A 23,487-nucleotide genomic window follows, 5' to 3' on the forward strand; every position below is an offset into this window, starting at 1 on the left:
TTACAAGTACTGAGTGTGACCCCTTCCTCCAATCAAGTCTATTCACTACACCTGAGCTGGCTCAAACTTAATTGATTACTCACTTAGCATAGACAGTTTCCTCCCAACGTTATGTCCCCGCCTCCTATCCTGTTTCAGCTCAACTTCAATGCTGCATGCACACCAAACGTAAGGAAAATGTTCACGTGGGTGGGACAAATATAATCAACAATCTCTGATGGTGGCTGAATGTTATGATTAATAACAAAGTAAGTAACAGAGTAAAGTCATGCAGCAATGTTTGCTGCTTTTATCTGTTGTATGCAGTATATCATTGTAAATGTTATTATTCATTTTGAATTTGGACTGTTAATTGTCGAACAAAAAGTAATTTAAACACGCCAGGTGGCAACATCCAGTTCTGAAAAGTGAAGCCAATGATTTTCATTCAGTAAATTATGGTCCATTAAGGACCAAATAGATCATAAAGCTAAGGGGATGCTTTAGGACGTGGCTAACTTGTGATTGACAGGTTGCTGAGTCACTACAAATGCTGGAAACAGCTACTGAGATGACTTCAAGACTTAGCTGACCTTGAACTATGAAGTTTACTTTGTGAACAGCTTCACACCAGAAGCCAGATGGATGCAGATCCAGTAAGGGTGCCGCTCTGCAGCTTGTGTTCGTCACATCCACCCGTTGCTCCTCCACAGCCCAAAAATGGTCACTTCCTTCACTGGTTACAAACATTTCAAGATGTCGACGGCCAAAATCCAAGATGGCGATGGCCAAAATGCCGAACTCAAGGCTTCAAAAGACGTAGTGTACAAACCAGTGGGTGACATCGTGATGACTACGTCCACTTCTTATACACGGTCTAAACCCTGGGGCGTCCCAAGCCAGCCCAGAGCCGGTGGCCGAGGAAATGAGCCCTGCGAAGGCCAGCCAGCACTGAATCCCACATGGAGCATCCGTGTCTGACCCTCCAAGTTGGATTCTAATATTTTGGCTTCTTTTTGAGAGGAGGTGGGCCTACTTCTACTGTAGTTAATGAATGGGAAACACTGGATTAGCTATGGAAAACCGTGTGAGTTTTCTATTTGTATCAAACAGCAAAGAAGTTTTAGCGTGACGTGTTCGAGTTAATATTCCCAAAAATGTTTTCATCGGACAGCATTTAACAAAATGAAAACCCATTTGACCATTGCAGGAGACTTCGTACTTGACTTACAGCAGTCCCTCAGGAACTATGCTGCTAACAGCTTTTATTCACTTTGCTAATCTTTGCTTCTTAACTAACTCCACATTTGTTTGGTCCTTTTCCTTTTTGGTTGCTGCTCATCATCAGTTACTAAGAGACGCAAGGCGCACCTGAAGAGGCTGGACCGCCGCTGGACCCTCGGGGGTATAGTGAACCGCCAGCAGAGCAGAGGTGAACAGTGTGACAGTGGACACACACACACACACACACACACACGGTAAATGCATATGTTACACATGGATGTCCTGCACAGTCATGCATCAATACAAACCGACACAAGGAATCAGACGGTGAGTCATGTTCTGTCTCCGCATTTGGTAGCAAACCAGCTCATGTATATGGACACAGAGCGGTTAGCATGTCTACAGATACTGCAGAAACATTCATATAAAGGTAGGAAAAATGGACATTTTCTACAAAGTTATCAAAATTCTCTCCCGACGTAAAGCTGCTAGAATCACTTTTATTTCCATATCAATTAAGTTGACGAGGAAAGGACGGCACATTTTTTTCAGAGTTGGATTCCGGAAAAAGGCGGAGACATGTTGGAGAAACTCAGGGTTTGTTGAAGAAAACCTGCCAGCGAGCAGGTTAGGTTCACAGAGTCAGTTACCATGGTAACTAGGGTTGTAAACGATAAACCGATGCGACTGGATATTCGGTTCAACAAGTGAGCGATACGGCTGCATCGGTAGCAGCCTCCTCAATCGATACCAATTATCAATGAATTCCTAGATGAATCGGTTATAGAGTCATGGATCGGGTATCGCGAGACTTTGAAGCGGTTGGCGGCATTACACCAGCGTCTCTAAAACAACGCGATAGCTGTAGGTGCCCGCGAAACGCCGTAGCTGCCTAGCTTGTATGAGTTACAAACAAGGGACAACACAGAACATGGAGGAGGTGGAGGTGGAGAGGCGGGCACAGCACAGGTAGGCGGCTGCGACGCTGCCGTGTGACCGCAGGCACTCCACGACCGCACGAGAGAGACGGATGGCTTTGAATGTCAATCGCTTGTGTCTCAACTTGCGCCACAAGGTTGAATTAGCTAAAGCTAACGTTTGTTTTGTTGCCTAAAGCTAACGTGCCTTTTGTTGCCTAAAGAAAACATTCATGTTGTTGCCTAAAGCTAATGTTCCTTTTGTTGTCTTAAGCTAACGTGCCTTTTGTTGCCTAAAGCTAATGTGGCTTTTGTTGCCTAAAGCTAACGTTCATTTTGTTGCCTAAAGCTTATGTTTCTTTTGTTATCTTAAGCTAACGTGCCTTTTGTTGCCTAAAGCTAACATTCGTTTTGTTGCCTAAAGCTAACTTGCCTTTGGTTGCCTAAAGCTAACGTCCGTTTTGTTGCCTAAAGCTAATGTGCCTTTTGTTGCCTAAAGCTAACGTTTGTTTTGTTCCCAGCTTATTTGGCGCCATGAGTCAGCCCTGACAGTTAAATCTCAAATCTCTCTCCATCAAACATAAAATGCTCTTCAGCTCTCTCAGAGCGGCACAATAATTGGACTGCGTTAAATGGATTTGGATAATTAAGGTTATTCTGCTCCCGCACCACGTACACACCAACCTTGACGGCCACTGAGCATGTGAACATAAATGATTGTGTTGCTGTTTAATTAAAGTTTGACTTTTGTATTTTGCTTGTAATTATTTACAAAAAAGAAGGAGAGATTTTTTTCTTGCCTGCTTTTGAATTTGAGCATTTGGCAAGTTCTCCATGGTGTTGCCGAGTCATTATTGCTTTAATGCTGAAAGAGAAACATGAGTCAATGTCTGAGAAAACACACTTTGTTGGGGGGGGGGGGGGGAGTCGCCGCTTTTCAATTAAAATGTTCTCAATGAGGCATCTGTCTGGTTTCAGGCTTAGTCAGGCTTCAGACCGAGGCCTTGTAGTTCTAATGTTTTTGGAAGCTGTTCCAGGATGTTTTTCATCATCATAGTGTTGCATGGACCAGCAGGTGACAGGGTCAAACTGTGTCTCGTCACTTCTACTGTACAAGTATATTCATGTAAAAACAACTTGCTCCTTCTAAAAACACACACGGATTTGTTTACACCAAATATTATATATTATACGTATTTTGCCCTTATTCCTTAAAATGACAATATTCCTACTCAGCTGTTTACATGGGTGATGAAAATTAATATTCCAGTTTACATATCCAAAAACCTGCTGACAGCCAAGTCCTTCATATGCTTAAAAGTAAGTGTGTTTGTCCTTTTGGGCGTCCATCTCTACTGCAGCTTTTTTTCTGCTAGTTGGTTTGTGTCCAACGCACAGAGCTGGACCTCAACAGGAAAGAGGACGTGTCACAAAGTGACATAAAAAGCACATTCTGGATGTACTTATACACGTCCAAAGAATGCTGCTAAAATCTAGATAATATCAACATATCATGTCTTAACCTGAAAATGCTTCAGAATATATAATATTCAGAATGCCCAAATAGAATTTTAATGTTTGCATGACAAGATTTGAATGATCAAAATTCAGAATATTGTCATATTAGGAATAATAGTGGAATCTGTTTCTGTGCAGGACAGGGTACACACACCGTAACGTTTGGTTTCGTGGGGAAGAATAGCAGTAGACAAGCGGACGTCCCAGCTGGTCCCAAACTTTGTCCCAAGTCCAAGTAGAAGTATTAAAGAGTCACTGTTCTCATTGCTCCACTGAAACTAAAGCATATGAAGCAGCTTCGGGGAACAGTGCCTGCAGGAATGTTATCCCACTAGATATGTCTCCCACAACACTGAGGTTTGGCCTGAATGAGCGGGTGGAAAGTGTGAAAGTGGGACAGCAGCCCAATCAGTGGACTGGTTTTAATCACACAGACCTGGACCTCGACAGAGCGGGGTGGATGAGTCACCGGCTACAACAAGCCCCAGTGTCAAAATCGAGTTTCAAGACCTTCATTCCTACATTTTAGAATTACATGTTGCTGGGCCCCCATTCATAGGGGGACATAGGGGCCACCAGCTCGTTTTCCTCTGGGCCTCCCTAGCAGGTCATCTGTCCATGCTGCCATGTCTTTCCTGTCATAACAACGTTACATACACCTACTGAATGAAAGCCAACATGCAGACCCCTCAAGGCACAACTGACTTGCAATATTTATCGCCATGCATGTTAGCATGATTTAGCATCGCTGATGTAATTACAAGCCACCGGAAATATGAAAAACAGGAAATATGGTCATGGTGGCCAAATCCTCAAACCTTTTGGTCGAAGTTTCAGCAAACAAGCTGCTCTCACTTCTTCATTAGGAGGCCAGAAGTGACCTCGATCAGCCTCCAATCAACTCAAACGCTGAGACAGTCTGCTCACATGACAAATGGAAATGACAGCTAGTATCAAAAATTGAGGGGCTGATAGACTACACACACTACTATTCAGAAAAATAGTGCAATATTAGTGTGCTATGTTTCATGTAAACAGCCTATTCTGTTTGGATATCCGAGGCTTTATTCTTCTTCTGTTCAGATGAAAACATGCAAGGTCGTCGTGTTGAACAAAAACCAACCCACCAACAGTTTGCAGAGATGCAAGCAATTCCACATTTCTGTCTGGAAGAATAAAAACACCTAATATTAAACATTATGGAGGACTCAGACACCAGCAGCAAAGAGCTGTGTTTGCACGGCCGATCAAGTAGTCTGCACAGCTGCATATAGAGTGGAGCAGCGGTGGAACATCAATTATCGTTAGCCGTGTAAACAGCATAGTAGGAATATCATCTTTCTGCAAATAGGGCTAAAAACTGGAGATTTTGAGCATGTAAACTTAGACATTGTTGATAAAGCCACACTTTAGAGGAGTTCCACATGGCTGCGAGTGTTACTGGTACGTTGCAATGAGCCAACAGCTCTTGGGCCAAGAGCTTTCTTTCCACCACCCAAAATAGTCTCACCATGAAAAGTGTAGCTGCTGCTGAACTGGAGTCATGTCAAACTTAGCTTTTGTGGATATTCCAACCTTTCCATTCATCCCTACTCTTCACTGTCTGACTGTATTACTGTCTGTTGACATATCGACGTCCAATTACTGCACTACGTCTCTGTTCTCGGGTCAACTGTGCTTCAGTTCGCCTTCAACCAAACACCACTATAGGCAGGTACAGGACTGGTCTCTGTTCGTTTCATGGCTTGGATTTGCTGCTGGGGAGAATGTATGAGTGCCAGAAAGTTAAGACAACAAATTCTATCTGCTAATATTTGACCCACTCGAATGCCACTCTTTGCACCTCCGTCCTGTTCTCATTCCCACTCTCCCCCTTGTTTGCTTTGTGAACGGAGACGCAACTGTCGCTGCCTGATAATGCATTGCTTTGCTAGCGATAAGAAGCGTGTGAGTGAGGTTTTACAGCTCTGCTCAGACACTTAGATACCATTTGATTTAGTAGCACTGGCAAAGGACAAAAGCAAAGAGCGATCATGTAGGATTTATGTTCCCATAGGATGTAATTTGCTAATGGGAGGGAGCGGTGTATACTCTGCAGCCTGTTTGCTGACACAGACTTTAACGTTCTGCTTCATAAAGAAGACAGGCCGTGATCCCCAAATCTTGACAATAAAACTCGGGACTCAAATTAAATTACAGCACATCTCTCTTTGACTGCGACACAACGCCGGGTCAGGGTGTCTTGACGTCTCTGGTGGTTGTTGATTGGCTACTGACGGCAGAGTGACTTCACTGTGTGGTCTGCAGGGCGGCGTCTCACACGAGGCCGAGGTCCAATAGTGTTCTGAGCTTTCACAGAGGGCCATCATGTACAGCAGATTGTGACTGTTAACACCAGGGAAGACAAAACAGTTCAAATCAGAGAAATTGGCTATATATATTTGTATAATGGATTTTTCCATGTATTGTAATTTTTCTTTTTTTTAAGCTGTTTTAACTAAAACAATTAAAAATAATATTTGACAATAACTTCTCATCTTATAAGGCAAGGGCCTGGAAATGTCCAAATCAGGCAGTTACAAATTCAAAATAAAAATGCACCGATGTAGAGAACATGTTTTCATGTCATCAAAGTAACATGACATGTGGAGTGCTGTCCTACTTGTATTTATACCATTTCAAGCCTCATAGCCTCTCACGCTCAACTATTTACCAGGTGACATCAGTCCAGTCCCAAAGGGTTCAGGTGTTCAGGCCTTGGGGCCAGCAACTAAATACACAAGAAAAGAATGAGACAGCAAGACACAGGTGGGCAGACATGGGGGCAGGCTGAACACTGATTGGTGGAAACAAAGGGAACGGAGCACAGCTGACGAGATGAGAACAACACAGGTGATGCACAGAAAAAAAGGAGGGAAAATGACAAGGACGGAAAGTCAAGCAAGCACCAGATACAAGAGGCAGAGAACTTTAAAATAAAACAGGAAATAACTCAACAAAAACCCAAGATCACAACATCCTTGTTCAGCCATTCCATTTATTAATCCATATCCATCTGGACACACACAGTCAGACACACGTCAGACACATACACACACTTTGTGAACGGTCCACTTTCCACTCTGTTCCACAGTATTGACCTCAGCTGCTCTGTGATGACAGCAGAGGAACTGGAGTCCCTGCTGTCTGGGCCGACTACCGCACCTATTGGAAGCATGTATTCAGATGAATAAGCACACCGCCCTCTGAGGGATCAGCCCCGCCTTCACCCTTCCTTGTTGCATCCAGCCACCTACGTTCTCATGTCTAGCTCATATCGTGTTGTGTCGATGTGTAGATCCTTCCTCCTCCTTCGGTCTGATCCATCTGCCACTCCCTTGTCTCCTCCTCTGCGCCCATCGTTTGCCTCGGCATCTAGAATATCCTTTAAACTTCTGATGCTCCCCACTAAGCCCATCGTAGAGTTTCCTTCCCTTCAGGGTCTTGGAAGAACCAGCAGAGCGTGAGAGCAGAGTGGCCGTCAGTGGCTGAAGAGGGTTGGAAGTAGTCAGAGCTTTTAGGTCACACTTGCCATTATTTCCCTCATAAGACCCTCTGGAAAGATGTCAACTATACAAAGCTCAATGTACATCTGCTTAATGATAACAGTTCACCCATTCTGCTACTCTCCACCTCCAGAGGAAAAATACATGACGATACAGCCGCACGCCAGTCAAGGGAAGGATGAGGTCAGCTTTGAGAAAGGGGTCACCGTGGAGGTCATCCAGAAGAACTTGGAGGGCTGGTGGTACATCAGGTGAGTAAATGCTGGTGACTAAAAGTGTGTTCACACCAAACACTAAGCAGAGTTGGACTGCCAGATCATTTGTGTTTATTCACTCACGCTAGACGCACTGGGGAGGAGGCGGGGCTTACCTCCAAGTACACACCAACGAGGTTTCATCCATCGTGGCTGAAATCACCACTTTTGATGCTTTGGACATGTGAAGTCCCAGATACACCAGGAAACCAAACACCGTCCTGCCAGAGTTTAGAACATCATCCAGAGGTGCTCGGTGGATTTCACCAAGCTGGATTCACTGTGAATAGTAATACACACATCGGCTGGTTTACTACAGCTGGATGAACCCAGAATAAACTATTTAGCTGTGATTTAATTACAATAAACAGATAAAAGGGATACTGAAATAACAACATAATGATGGTGATTTCATTTTTAACTAAAAGTCTGTAGACATGCTTTGTATTCTGCAAGACTATGAGCAGACACATTTTAAAATGCTGAGTCTGGATTGATGGGTGCTAGGCTATGCTAGCACTGTAGCTGTTCCAACATCAACACTCAACATCTCGACATGAATACCACAGCAACCTTGTTGTTTGGACCACAGACAGTCTCTGGTTCCTCCATATAGTCTGGTCTGGTCTCTGGACAAATGTGAGCTACTATCTAGACCTCTGGGGGACCACAGACAGTCTCTGGTTTCTCCACATAGTCTGGTCTGGTCTCTGGACTAATGTGAGCTACTATCTATACTTCTGGTGGACCACAGACTCCATTTCTGATTCAGCAATGTCAGGACAACAGGAGGAGAATCTCAAAGCCTTATATGCTTTTATGTCACCGGGTTACGTGAACCTCTCGCTCAAGTTTAAATATTTGAATTTGCCTGGCTTCTATTTGCCTCTATTCTTGTTTTTGTAGCAAAAAATCCACTTTGCATTTGCTGTGAACCCTGCATGAAAAGGTGCTCAGTTCATCAACACTGAGCGGCTAAATGAGCAAACTCCAAATTTAGTTTATTTTAATGCAATTTCAAAGTGAGTCCTTGGAGAGCAGTCCCATTGTTGGTCGTCATCACTGCTCATTGAGAGAAGGCTTTTTGGGGCTCTCCACAGTTTTATCCTATTACTATAACATTTACACAGGGACATACACAGTGATCCTTTATGATATACATGTCTATACAACTAACATTGACTAGCTCTCAATAAGTCTTGCAGAGCATGTTGTCCAACAGGAAGTAAAACTCCAGATGAGCCATACTACTCCCAGGGGGGCGTTTTTATCCAGAAAGGTCCAGGGTCCATGGGGCTCTGTTATGGGGACTCCTTGTTGAGTCCCTGCAACAGGAAGCAGAAATGATCACATCTCTACTGAGCAGAAAATGGCCCACCTCGAGGCGAAGGACTCACAGAGTTGCATTTGGAAACGTTTCACAAAGCACTCCAAAATGACTCATTTAGCTAAACAATGAATGTTGAAATGTGGGGGAGCAGAGTCTCGTTGCATATATTATTGAGTCTGTTTACTTGCCTTTGGCTGCGTCTTCGTCACAACAATTATATTTCGGTCTGTTTTTCAATACACGGGATCTTATTTGGAAATGCAGTTGTTTATTCCTGAACAATATTATTTATGAACCAACTAATATCAATCCCATATTGTAAAGCTGAAAAACAAAGTATATGGGTAATTAGTAGTTTTGTTGATTGATGCTAATGCTTATCATTAGCATACATATATGCCAGCCTTGCATGTAAATCCACAGATGTTTACAAGAGTTTAAATTGTATTTTGTTACTCTAACAGGCAGGTAGCACTTACCAAAGCATAATCATGAGAATCACTGCATTAGTAGTTAGTGATTAGCCTTAGCATGAGCTAATTGAAAGGGCAGTCAGCATTTCAATGAGCTCAGCATTTCGACTGTGGAGCCTTTTATGTTTTGCAGTAACTGTAGCATGGAATTACAAAGCTAATTAGCTAGCTAGCGAACAAGCCAGCTTCTTAAAGTTCCCATATTATACAGTTTTTCCTCAATTTCACACAGCTGTCAGGAGTCCAACAACACTGTATTCGATATGCATTGCCCCAAACCCATTCATGGTCCTGAATTTCAGCTGTCTAAAAGTTGCTCAAATGAGCTCTGCTGAGAACAGACTGTTTCTGTGCCTACACCTTTAAATGCTAATGAGCTCGGCAACACTACGGCAGCGTGCGGCAATGTTTACGTGGATGTATCGCTATGGCTCGCCTATGTGGCTCAGGTGATGTTGCTGGCCCCATATGGTTGGGACAGATCCTTTTACGAGGGTCAGTGTCGAGGCAAAGCCAGCTTTGTACTGACCCTGGTTGCTGAAGCAGTCCGATGTGAAGTGGTTAGCACACACATAGAAGCTAACATGGACCGTAGCCGTAAAAATGAAACGCAAGAGACCAGACCCAGACCGCCGTGCTCTGTTGGACACGTGCCCCCGAGTTATGTAACGAAAGGAGCTGAATCTGAACAGCCTGTTGGAGCACCGTTTTACCAGAGGGTGGGCTACGGAGACCATGCAGGAATTGCTTGTTTTCCTCATTCTGGGAGTTGACAGGCTCAGGGAGGACCAGTTTATAGGTGTAGAGACCAGAGAAAACCTGTTTTTCATAATATGGCCCCTTTAAAAAGTCAAATCGAGCCACGTGATGCTTCATCCACACACTCTTATCACACAGAAAAGCACATTCCTATTGCCAGATAATCAGCCAATAACACTAACTCATTCATAATGCTCATGGTTTGATTTCAAGAAAATTGGATATTATTTTACTTTTATATAATTTTTTTATTCCATTTGGTTGGTCAGCCTATGGTTCAATCTCCTACTGATTTTGGAGGAGTGCCCCATCAAATAAAAGTTCAATTCAACAAGATATACTATTAACCATCGCTCTTTGTGGATTCTACCCACACAGATACTTGGGGAAAGAGGGCTGGGCTCCTGCCTCCTACTTGAAAAAGGTGAAAGAAGACTTCTCCCCTCGCAAGAAGACCCTGACAGGCCCCGTGGAGATTATCGGCAATATCATGGAGATCAGTAACCTCTTGCAAAAGAAGTCGGTCAGCGAGAAGGACATCCAGACGGATGGGGAGGGTAGCACCACGCCAGAGCGCCACATCTCCAAGAGTGAGATCAGCCTGCCTATGCCCTACAACTCTGAAATCAACGCTGAGACGGGCAGGAGGCTGAGCGCCGGCCGGGACACCAACAGTCCATGTCTGGGAATAGCAGCGAGCCATGCCCTGAATGAAAGTAAAGGGAGGGGCGAGCCAGGGTCACCAGCTGTGGCGAGAGTGGCACCGCATAGAGTGGAAATAGGTGAGTGTTCGGAGACAGTTGAGCAGTAAATGCATTGCATTGCTATAGAGAGAAGGAGGAGGAGACATTAAGACGTGTCATTTTCCTTTTGTGTAGGCTTTGGTGCTAAAGGTAAGCTACCTGAGTTCAATGGTGGTGGTATAATCTAATCCTTGTCACACTAATCTGTGAGCGTATTTAACATGGAATTCTGGTGGTTTGGTGTGGATTTCCATTTCACTCACAAGAATGTTTGTTTGCTAGCTTTTGATCCTTATAGCATTGTGTTTATGCCTCATTCTTGAGTTTATGTTGCGCAAGTACTTACGGGACATTTTGCTTTCAATAACCAAGTACTTTTGTTGCATACATATATCCAAACTGAGTGTTTGGTCCAGGAAATAATAGGTTTCCCTGGAAATGTTATTGATAGTGCAGTTAACCGCACTTCTTGCTGTTGGGTTGAAGCGAGGAGATGAACACTCAATGACGCTGTGGCAGACGTCTGGACTGCCAGCCATTAATAAGTATAAGTGATTCTCAGGAACGAGGCACACATCTCACCCCTGGTTCTTGAGTGTTGGGTGAATAGCAGGCTAAGAGCATTGCAAATATTTTTTAATGACGTGTTTATGTTTCTTGTTGATCAGGATCTCCAAATCTGAGACAAAAACCTCCCCCACGAAGAGAAGCCAACCTGGTAATTGTTCTTTAATATGATTTCATGTTCAACAGAAAAATGTCGGCATTGAAGAACTACACTTGATCACAGTCAATCGTGTTAAAAGAACTATTTAAAAGCAGTACAAATATAGCAAATAACAAAACGACATAAACAGAGATTATTAATTAGCTCCCAGATAACTGTGAGAGATGGCATGGCAACCATTAAAGCACAGTAACAACACAAACATAAGTGATCTGAATCTGAATCAAACCAATGCCTACACTTTAATACTATATGTGTATATTGTATATTGTTATTGTTATGTTGTTATATTACATGCAGCCATAAAACATATCTTAAAGTGATAGGTGTCTCCTTTATGTCTTAGCCATTCTTAAGACCTAGTCAGTTGCTGTAGTGATGGCTGCACACATCTTTCCCCTTTGCTGTGCAGGGCTTCCAGTTACCCAAGCCACCGGAGCCCCCTGCTGTGGAAGCAGAGTATTACACTATAGCAGACTTCCAGTCCTCCATCTCTGATGGCATCAGTTTCCGTGGAGGACAAAAGGCTGATGTAAGAGGCTGGATCTGCAGTGGTGTGGCTGTGATTAGACAATCAGGGCTCACAGACAGACAGACGGACAGACAGACAGACGGACAGGAGAGATGCAATACAGAGATTTGTGTTTGAATGTGATGACGTAGACAGAATAAGATAACAACATAGATTCCTTGAAGATTTTCTTCCCTTATGTTGACATTTCTAGAAGGTGTGTTAACGTTGACTGAAAAGGTCCAATCACACCGACATTCATCACTGTAAACCATTTTTTAAAACCATATTGTTCTGCTACCTGGTCAGCGCTCCTCTCTTGCATCGTGCGCCATTCTTTTTTGGCGGTTTTGCAAAAGTTAAAATATTTTTTTCAGGAGAGGCACTTGCTGGTCACTGTCACATTTGGTCCAGACAGCCAAGCAAATCAAGCGAGGCGAGCATTACTACATAATCACAACGGCAAATGCAGTTAAAAGATTGATATTAGCCTTTTTATTTACGATTAATTATATATTCTTTCAGTATTTTGTGCATTCATTTGTCATTCTGCTTGAATCCAACACACATCTGACACACGTTGCCTAGTGATGTTTTTGAAGCATCTCGTCTCAGTGTGATTGGGGCCAAATAACAGACGTAATAATGGCATGTCTTGGATCATCTGATCGTCTAAACTATTTCAGTGTTTAGCATGTTGCCAAATTTAAAGAAAGAAATCTTTTTGATTCAGCTTCTGTCCTCCCATGTCTCACTGTGTAGGTGATAGAGAAGAACCCTGGTGGCTGGTGGTATGTGCAGATTGGAGAGATGGAGGGCTGGGCCCCATGTTCCTACATCGACAAGCGTAAAAAGCCCAATCTGAGCCGTCGGACCAGCACCCTGACCCGGCCCAAAGTCCCACCCCCAGCTCCACCTGTCAAAAAGCAAGAGTCTGAAGAGGCTCCACCTCCAGCTAACTCTAAAGCCTCTGAGCTGCCCAGCAAGCCTGTCTACGAGGAACCGGAATATGACATTCCCGCAGTTGGATGCGAAGGTGAATTGGAAACAGATTCCCGAAAGGATGAGCGCCCCCTGGATGCCAAGATCAGCGGCGTGGTCGGCGACAAGTACCGCAGCTCCCCTCCCTCCAGCAAGGCGTCCCCTCCTGTCAGCAAGGCGTCCCCTCCTGTCAGCAAGGCATCTCCTCCCATCTGCAAGGCTTCCCCTGTGTTCACCCATCGAAGAGCTTCCTTCAGGTCCGTAGAGGAAATGGCAAAGGAGGAGTGTATCTATGAGAATGACGGCTTCAGGCCAAGCAGTGGTGTTGAAAGAACTTCAGTCAAAGGTTCCAGTGAGCCAAACTCCCCGAGGAGCTACCATTCTTCCACAGTCCCACGCAAACCGTCCGGATCCTCACCTTTAGCTGGCAGACCCATGAAGACCATGACACCAGAGATGAACCGGAGAAGCCAGACCCTGGGCAGGCACATGGATATCAGGTCACACGACAACAGCCCCCACTCTTCATCAGATGAGCTGAGCAGAGGCCCCAAGAAGGGTCCTGCCTTCAGCTGGGATGTGGAGCAGAGAATAGGTCAGAGCCCCTCAACCAGGCCCAAGCCTTCTGTCAGACCTAAACCACTCCTGACCAAATCAGAGCCCCAGAGTCCTGAGAGGATGGACATCTGCTCTTTGAGACGGCAGCTGAGGCCTACAAGTCAGTATCGGCCACATAGCCTCAAACCTAGTCGTGGTGACGACTCGGAAACAGCCTCGGTCATCTCATCAGAGGACTCGATGTGTTCACGCAGCACCTCGGATCTCTCGTCGGTTTACTCCAAAGGGAGCCGTGGAGACTCAGAGGTGGAAGGCCCCAATCTCTACCGCTCCTTGGACACCTATAAGAAGGTCCAGGACTCAGAGGTCAGCTTTCCGGCTGGGGTGGAGGTTGAGATTCTGGAGAAGCAGGAGAGTGGTTGGTGGTACATTCGTTGGGGATCCGAGGAGGGCTGGGCGCCCTCGTACTACCTGGAGCCTGTCAGACAAGTGAGCGATACAGCTGGATTAGACCTAGATGGACATGGGAGTGGTGGGAGTAAGTCCAACAGCCTGGAAAAGAATGAGCAACATGTTCTGGCCCTCAATAACATCAACATTCAGGGTCTGAACCAGCAGCAGCATCAGGGCTTGAGAAGGAACACGCCGCCGATTCCTTCCAAGCCCCCCGGTGGCTTCTCCAAGCCATCCGGGATGGTAAATGGAGGTGTTCGGATGCGGAACGGGGTCCGCCAGGTGGCAGTGAGGCCTCAGTCCGTGTTTGTGACCACAACACAGCCGTCCAAGGACGGCCACTACATGACAGGCTCTCTGAGGCGAAATGACTCCTTTGGCAGGAGTGATCACTACGGCTCCGGTTCAGCCACTCTTGGCGTCCGCCGGAACGCCTCCTTCAGTACCGTGCGACCGCATGTTGTGGTTGAGAGTCAGACCAGGCCCGTCGAGCGTTCCAGCCTGGGATCGTCAGGGAGCGCGTTCAGCACGAGCAACGTCCAGGACGCCCTGAGCAGAGTTAATCAACGCAATGGCATCCCCGTGTCCACAGTCCGACCCAAGCCCATAGAGAAGAGCCAGCTGATCCACAACAACCTTGGCCGGGACGTGTACGTGTCCATCGCCGACTACCGTGGTGACGAGGAGACGATGGGCTTCACTGAGGGCACCTGTCTGGAGGTGTTGGAGAGAAACCCCAATGGATGGTGGTACTGCCAGGTGCAGGACAGCCTGCTGCCCCGCAAGGGCTGGGTCCCCTCCAACTACCTGGAGCGGAAAAAATAAACCCCACGTCCGTCCCCCTTTTTAGATGTCTCCAAGGACATCGGTGGCATCCCTTCATAAGAATGTTAATCTCCTGTAAGCAATATGTCCTTGAAGATATACATTGATGTAAAAAGAAAGAATCTGAGGACAGACACTTTTAGTGCTGGTTTACTAAAATGTATACGAACATTGTGAGTGTAAAGATTTCAAATATTTGGGCTTGGAATGAGAGACAGAAATGATTGGAAGAGGACCGTGTCTTTGAGATGTAACATGGTGTGAATGGGAGCAACGACCTCTTTAAAAGGGGTCTGCATCACCTGACACAGTTTGTTGAGCGGGGTCAAGGTTTCGCACATTCCTGCCCATCACTGACTCCGATGGCCAATAAGTGCCTTTTGTATTTGAGGTCCTAAATGGTGAATGACAAAACGTTAAATCAACCAACCAAATCATTGAAGAGTGCCATAGGCCAATGAACACGCCCAGGAGTGTTCCCATAGCCAATGAAGAGCTCCACTTTTGAGTGCAAACAAAGTTTCTATCTAGAGTAATTGATCCAACACAGATTAAAAGGAAGAAAAATAGAGACTTTAGTGAATCAGTCACCAGAGAATTAATTTGCTTTAAGTCATCATTTTAATCTCCTAATGTTTTATTTTGTTTCATTGTTCATGTTTTGTGTTGGTGCGGGTCTTCTTTAGAGAATTATTTCTGCTTTCTTGTGACATCTGGTTTCCAACGACAGCCTGGAATTTGAAAAGTTAAAACACTGACAGATTTAAAATTGTTAATATTCATGCTTTTCATCCCAGATGTAATTCTCTGGAATAACAAATGTATTTAAAAACTGTGAAAATAACTGTGGGATGTTCTAGTTTCCTGGGAAATCAAAGGGAGAACTTGTACCTTGCTCTCCAGAACAAAAGCACCACATATCGTGGGAACTAATGACCTTAAAGGTGAGGTCACAGAAGTGGAGGTGGACCGCAGTGCTTTTAGCTCCGGGAACATTTGATTTTGTATATATTTCGTTTTTTACACATATAGTACTGCTGTTGCAGAATGTCGGATGAGTACTGGAAATACCAAGAAATAATTGAATCCCAGGGACATATTTGCATAGCAATTATCCCAAAATGTGATCAAACCAAAGACAAATGTCATTTCATTGGCTACTTTTTGTGATTTTACTATTTATTTACAGTAACAGCTTTCTGAACTGAAATAGAGAAATCAGTAACTGGAAGCAATTGATTCAAGTTAGATCGTAACAATCACCGACACATATTAGAAATGATCCTCACAAATGCAAACGTGAAATGTGAGAATGTAAACAATATTAGGATGGAGATGTCTGATGTTCAAGACTGCTTAAATACATTTTCTGATGAAAGCTGAACACTAACTTTTCAATCTGTTTCTGCTGGACAGTAACATAGTACCGTACCTGCTAGATCACAGTTGTCTATTTTAGCACCATATTTGTTTGTTTGTCGGTTTGTTACTCAGTGATACACAGTGGCAATAATGAGGAACGAAGCGCTTCTGTTTTGTGATTTAGTGCACTTTAAACCTGTTTATGGTGCATTAATGTGAAGGTGCAGTAAATACTCAGCATATTATTTATTTTTGTAATTATTTAATTTCTCTCTGTCATGAGTTCTGTATGTGACAGTTTGACTAGAATCTGACATATAGCGACCTCGTGTGGGCAGTCCAAAGTACTACAACATGACCGGCTGTCCTACCTCAGTGCAATAAGAAATGCACTGCTGGTCAGTGATTCTCACCAAAAACTGTATCGATTTGTTTTGCTTTCTTTCTTTTTGAAATCTCAGTGCAGCTAAAATAATTTGTAGCACTCGTTTTACATCGGGCAATAATTTATTTATTTTTATTTTCTTTTGAAAATTAAAAAAAAAAAACTTCATGCTGTGAACTGCAACTTTAGCAAATCATGGGCCCTTCCTTCATCTTTATTGTGCTTTACATAATGCCAGATTGTATGCATATTTATTATGAATAGTTTTCCATCTTATTGCTGTTTCAGCTCATTCCCCACACAAGATATTACTGCTTCACACAGATTCTAATTGTTAAACAAATTGGCCCCTTAATATGTCAAATGCTGAGCCAGCAGTCTACCAAAAAATCCCAAATATCATCTTTGAGTCAAATATGTGAGGTATTTGCATTCATTTTACAAAATCAAACCATATCAATAATAACATTTTGGGTGTTTGTTGTCCTCCCCATCCAGACGAAGGCATTATGTAAATGTGTAAAATCACTTTGTACATTTCGCTCCAGCGCATATTATTATTATATTATTATTATTATTGCATATTGCTTCTTTTGATTGATCTGAAATGACTTGGCTGAGATAGCAAAGGAATGGTTCCGTGTGAGGCATACTTTTAGCTGGGTCGTAATTCATGCTTTTTTTGTGCCCAAATTCTACCCGCCAGGAAATGTGCAATAGATAAGAAACCCATCATGCTTCAACGAGAGGAAACAAGTCAAACTGCCAGTCATGAGCTTTCCCGTCATTTGGACTCAGATCTTAAAGAGCAGATGGAAAAGTTGCTCGTTGTCTGCAGACACGATGGACTCTCTAAGAACGAGCATGAGGATCTGTGCCCTCCTGCCTCGGGGGTTTAGTGAACAGCATGGCACAAACAGGACGGGCCCCTCTGTGTTGACATTACAGCCATCTGGGGTCTTGTTCACAGACGAGAGTCATGGGCCCATCATCAGGGGCCTCAGCGGCCCTGCTCCCAGCTGTCACGTTCGTGCCTGAATGGAATTTTCATAGTTTCTTCTTTTTGTGTTCTTTTTCTTCTTCTTCTTTTCGAGTGTGTGTGCTCTCTCCACCTACACCGATTGTCAGGCGTTTCCCCATCAATCACCACGGCCAAAGGTGACATTTTGGAAACGCCGTCGGGCGTGAACAAGAGGCCATTTCAGTTCAATCCATCAACTTCCAGGATGTAGGCCCAAAATAGAAAAAAATGTATTTGTCTCTTTGCTCCGCCGCAGGCAGACATGATCCACGCGCTCCAGGTGACATCACGTGCTAACCATCCTTATAGCTGAAGTCTGGATCAAGTCAAACCTGAGATCTGTTTCTAAAAACATCACACTAATTAGAAACTAATTGCTAAAAGTAACGTGAAAGTGACTGAACTCTCCAGTGCTGAGTTGTAGAGTTGGACTGTGTTTCGGCTCATGGGACAACATTAGAAAACAACGAGAGCACATAACTGCTCTGCTGCCTTCAACAATCACAGTTACCAGCCGGCCCAGCCAGCAGCTGGTGTTGCTGGCTGGGCATTCTGTGACCCCAGAGGCCACTGTTGCAAATGTATCCTCAAAATATAAGAAAATAAAACTCACCTAAACATACTGGAATACTGGAATAATAATCTTGAATAAGATGATCATAAATCATAAGGGCTCCCTCCAATATTGAAGGATGAAAACATTGTTGAATTTCTTTTATCCTATATATATATATATATATATTTTAAATTTCACTTCTCTACCATGACGGCAAACTAGCCTTTTTGTACTTGGTACGATATTTACGATTATCCCAATAATGGAAATTCACCACAATCAAAGTATCTTCTGGTTTTTTATCGGGGTTCTACATCCTCTATCGTCCCGTCGCTAGCTTGGAGAGACCAGTAAAGTCTTGTGTTCTTTGTGAGTTTGATCCTCTTCGCAACAGAGGCCTCTGCGTGGACAGAATGGGATGATCGTGGTGTGTGTGTTCCAGTCACATGACATCCTCCACCTCCCCGGCGCTCCTGTTAACATGCCGGTGTGTACGGTGGTGAAAACTCAAATGGCCCTATCCTGAACCAGCGTTTGGTTTGTCCCTTCTGGGTAGAAAGACGGTGGCCGGCTCTGTATGCAGATGTAACACTCAAAACCACGTGCTGATTACTATTCTCTTCAATTCCTGTCCATAGATCCCCTAACTGCTGAACACTGGACATAGTCCAGGAGATAAACCCCATAAACCACCACTTTTCTTTTTATTCTTTGCTTTTTGTTTGGATCAAACAGAGAAGAGCATATGATATTAATGAGTTTTGGACAGAAGCAGGTCTACCCGTTTCCAGTGTCTCGGCAGCGCTAAGCTAACCATCTGCTTTAGCTTTGTGTTTAGCATCCAGACATGAGCGTGGTATCAACCTGCTCCTCCGTGGCTTTGCAAGAAAGTATGTATTTCCGAAAAATGTCCAACTGTTCCTTTAAGAATCAGGCTTCGTTTTCAATCACGGCAGTCACCATCAGATGCACGCAGGAAGTTCAGACTCACACCAGCACACGCTTGATGAGGATGAGGAGGAGGAGGAGACATTCACATCGGAGGAAGTGTATGAGTTTGCCGACATATCCCGCAGCCCTCCTTTTTAGTTTGACAAATGCCTCTCAGGCAGGACTTCCTCCCCGACTCACTTCCTCTACGTCATCATCACTCTCCTTCCTCGATGCAGCCGAGCAGCCCGGTCCCGGGGGAGCGCTTCAGATAGCTGGGTGTGTGTTTGCATGATGAGATGGATTGCTTGCAGGTGCACTAAGGAGAAGAGAATGTGGAGGTCAAGGAGGAGATTTGGGGGGGGGGGGGGGGGAGTGGGAGATGGATCAGATAGTGGATTGTAGGGGAGGAGCTGGGAGGGGGGCACTGGAAGTCCTTCTGACACCTTCAACAGCCTAATGAGCTGCCAGCGCTGATCTCAAACATGTTTTCACTGTTTTGAAGCCGCTTTGCAAGAGACGAAGGAGTTCACACATCAGGAGCTTCTCTCAGTCTCACAGAGGAACAGTAAGAACAGCAAAGAGCAATCGGCCGTCTGGCTGGAGCCCCTTCCAGATCAGATCAGTGTTGAAAATGTTCTTTTCTTCTAAGACATAAGCATGGCTGGCTTCAAACGGTGGAATCCCCGTCTCACTGTTTTGTTTTTTTTGTATTTGTTGAGAAGATAATTGAACGTCGTTTAAGTGTAACATGAGATCTGAAGCGTTGGTTCACATCTAATGTAACAAGCTTCATATTCAGAATGGACAGAAATCTTTAGAGGGCTCCTGAATTCCACAGCAGCCGGCTCTGGAGGTTCTGATAGGTTGGAGGAGTAAGTTTGACTATGAGTGTGGGAGCAGGTTTCAGCTACGTAGGGGATGATTTTGTAGGTTTTCTTTTAAATGAATATGTCGTTTTTGTTTGAGAGTGAGAGAATTATAAGCAGAGCAGTAGGGCTTGGGCTAAAATAAAAAGAAAACAAGCCTTTGATTAAGGGAATGCTGATTGTTTGTGTCGTGGTGAAGCTTCCTGACAGAGTGGCGGGTGTTGACGGGGCCGGGGGGCTTCAGCGGGAGCTGCAGAAAACCGGCTGTGTCGAGGAACAAGCTGCTTGCAGCTGCGTCTCTGTGCTACTTTCTTTGTCTCTGCTTTAATCCCGTCTTTAATTAGCACAACAGTGTGTCTTAATTAACCAGTCAGCGCTAACGGCGTCCTCATCAAGAACACCGTGGCTGCAGACGTGGGGGCGCCGCCATGTTGGCGAGCTGTCGGGAGTGATGGATGGTGAGGTGGATGTGTGACGGGGCTGGATGTTGCATCTATGGGATGGGAATGTCACCGCCCTGCTGTGTGCCAAATCAAACACCTGCAAGCCCGAAGACTGACAGAAACAGTCTGGTACCAGCATGGCAACAACAACAACTGCAGCCCTCCAGTTGGACCAAAGGAGGCGCTATTCGTTCATTTCTCTTGACTTTTTTTGTTTTGTTTATTGTGTTTAACAGTCGCAAGCTCCTTGTTTTCCTTGACATGCCAGGAGGAGACGCAGGAGACTTTATTCCACTGTCAACCTCAAAGAATGGACCTCCACCCCAGACACGCATCGCCACACGAGTGCAAACCGCCGCCAGGTTCCTGTGTGATAAGAGACATCGTGCACACGTGCATTCCTTTTGAAGACGGGGGCATTTTCTTATCTACCGTTTCCTTTTGACTTGAGTCTTGTTCCTTTATTTTGTATCTTGTACATGTTTACATTGTATCTCATTGCCCAAAAGAGAAACAATATTAAATGATTATCTTTGTTGTTTTACACCGGCTCCTTTTCATTTCTTACACGTGTGCTGCCGCAGAGGAAGAGCAGTGAGGTCACTTCCTGCTCTAGATACTGGAGTTACTGAACTGAAATTAGCAGAGGAGCAGGTATTATGCTAATGTACTAGAGAAGAAAGGAAGGATTTAATCAGATGTTTATAACTGTTCAGAGTTTCTGTGGGGGAGAGTGACTCCCTTTAGACGTCTTTAATGTACAATAAACTATAAACTCACTGTAGTCATTAAACTATAAAGGAAAGTGATAAAAGCATAATAGGTCATATTTCCATTTAAACATGAAGGAATGAAGATGGAACGTAAAACACATGAAATCAGAGGAATATTTAACACCTGGTTGATTCGTCAACCAGATCATTTCACTTTGTCGACTAAAGCGGTTTTCAGAAAAAAGAGTAAATAGATTATTGGATGTTTACTGTTTAATATGAATGAAAAAACAGTCAATCAGGGTGAATTTGTGACAACTAGTCTGGGGGTTCAGGGTTTCAGGCCTGAAGGAGGATGTTGGGATTGGGCCTACGTAGACATGAAGGACTCATGCTAAGCTAACGAAAACACTAAGTATTCTTAGTTCTAGGTGATTTATACACTGATGAAAACATAGTTATGAATATTATATTCCATTTATGGCAGGTGATCTGCCTAAATGCTGCACACTGGACCTTTAAATTGTTGCATGTTTAATGCTGGCCTGGTTGTGTGCAGTCAGTGTATCAAAGCTGTTTGACAAAGATAGAGAGCGCTAAGAGTGCATCAACGTTTACCGCCAAGTCGCACATGTCGACAGAACACCTGCTGTAATGTTAGCTTTATTGGCTGCTAGTTTGGGCTGGACTCGGGTCAGTTTTTTGACAGCTGTTACTCAAGAATATATTCACAGTTTAGGCTTCTAAAAGTTGGAAGCATGTTTAATTTTAAACGAGCTATGAGGTTTTTAATGTAACCGGTCTATCACAGGGCCGACATGTAGAGACAGACAGGTAACCGGTCTATCACGAACAAGTACATCCATCCATCCATTTTCTTCCGCTTATCCGGGACCGGGTCGCGGAGGCAGCTGCCTGAGCAGGGACGCCCAGACTTCCCTCTCCCCGGACACTTCCCCCAGCTCCTCCGGGAGGACCCCAAGGCGTTCCCAGGCCAGCCGGGTGACATAGTCACTCCAGCGTGTCCTGGGTCTTCCTCGGGGTCTCCTCCCGGTGGGGCATGCCTGGAACACCTCCCGAGGGAGGCGTCCAGGGGGCGTCCTGTACAGATGCCCGAGCCACCTCAACTGGCTCCTCTCGATGTGGAGGAGCAGCGGCTCTACTCCGAGCTCCCCCCGTGTGACGGAGCTCCTCACCCTATCTCTAAGGGAGCGCCCCGCCACCCTGCGGAGGAAGCTCATTTCGGCCGCTTGTATCCGGGATCTTATTCTTTCGGTCACGACCCAAAGTTTATGACCATAGGTGAGGGTAGGAACGTAGATTGACCAGTAAATCTCTCTTTACCACGACAGACCGATACAGCGACCGCATTACTGCAGCCGCTGCACCGATCCGCCTATCAATCTCACGTTCCATCCTTCCCTCACTCGTGAACAAGACCCCAAGATACTTAAACTCCTCCACTTGAGGCAGGAACTCTCCCCCGACCTGGAGGGAGCAAGCCACCTTTTTCTGGTCGAGACCAATGGCCTGATCCCCATCCCAGCTGCTTCACACTCGGCTGCAAACCGCCCCAGGGCATGCTGGAGGTCCTGGCTCGAAGGAGCCAGCAAGACCACATCATCTGCAAAGAGCAGCGATGAAATCCAGTGGCTCCCGAACCAGATTCCCTCCGGCCAAGCTCCTGCTCCGGTCGTACAGGGACCGAACGGCCTTTAGCAGAGGGCCCCCGACCCCGTACTCCCGAAATACCTCCCACAGAATGCCACGAGGGACACGGTCGAATGCCTTCTCCAGGTCCACGAAACACATGTGGACTGGTTGGGCAAACTGCTGTCATCAGTTAAGTCTAACATTAACCGCAAAAACGGACAACTATGAATAAACTATGAATCAAATGGGCCGGTTACAGGCAGGTGTGATAGCACCACCATGCTAACCTTGCCCGGTGTTTCAGCAGCTCACAGAACAGTTTCCTAGTAGTGCGCAACACTTTCTGAGCTAGACAAACTGACCTGAGCAAAACTAAAGTTAGACAGTCAGCTAGCTAAGCATCCTCCTTTAGCACTCATACAACTAAAGCAAATTTCTTTGACATACTAATGTCAAAGCTTGCAATAGTATTGTAGTTATCTTCGTTTATTAATTTTAAAATGATAGGCAAGCTGTGTAAAAAATTTGAGGGTAATTCCTATTTAATCATGTATTTCTGTTTACCATTCGCCACCAGGGGCGTCACCAGACAAGTGATGCAGAATAAAATAATGACCCTTTGAAACAGGGTCTGGGACACCAGGGAGGGGGCTGCAGGATGCCAGACCTGTATGGAAATATAACTGCGTTATAAGTGCCGGGACAAACTGTGACTCATCAGTCATCAATTCAATTTTATTTATAGTGTCATATCACAA

At 44.8% G+C, this 23,487-nt stretch overlaps 1 protein-coding gene across 6 annotated transcripts in view; it reads left to right on the forward strand.

The window, feature by feature from the left end:
* Positions 1 to 20,900, forward strand: part of sh3pxd2aa (SH3 and PX domains 2Aa) — a 133,138-nt gene extending 112,238 nt beyond the window's left edge. For 2 of the 6 annotated variants that reach the window (XM_084004956.1, XM_084004958.1), the window contains 7 exons: positions 1,328 to 1,411; positions 7,317 to 7,434; positions 10,378 to 10,781; positions 10,878 to 10,892; positions 11,411 to 11,460; positions 11,882 to 12,001; positions 12,743 to 20,900. In XM_084004956.1, coding sequence (XP_083861082.1) covers positions 1,328 to 1,411; positions 7,317 to 7,434; positions 10,378 to 10,781; positions 10,878 to 10,892; positions 11,411 to 11,460; positions 11,882 to 12,001; positions 12,743 to 14,797 — 2,846 coding nt within the window. In that variant the 3' untranslated portion in view covers positions 14,798 to 20,900. The remainder of the gene's footprint in view (positions 1 to 1,327; positions 1,412 to 7,316; positions 7,435 to 10,377; positions 10,782 to 10,877; positions 10,893 to 11,410; positions 11,461 to 11,881; positions 12,002 to 12,742) is intronic. The other 4 variants (XM_084004957.1, XM_084004959.1, XM_084004960.1 and 1 more) reach the window with 3 other exon arrangements.
* The last annotated feature ends 2,587 nt before the right edge of the window (positions 20,901 to 23,487 follow it).

Source organism: Eutrigla gurnardus (assembly GCF_963514095.1).
Source record: "Eutrigla gurnardus genome assembly, chromosome: 3".
In the NCBI taxonomy this organism is placed as follows: Eukaryota; Metazoa; Chordata; class Actinopteri; order Perciformes; family Triglidae; genus Eutrigla; species Eutrigla gurnardus.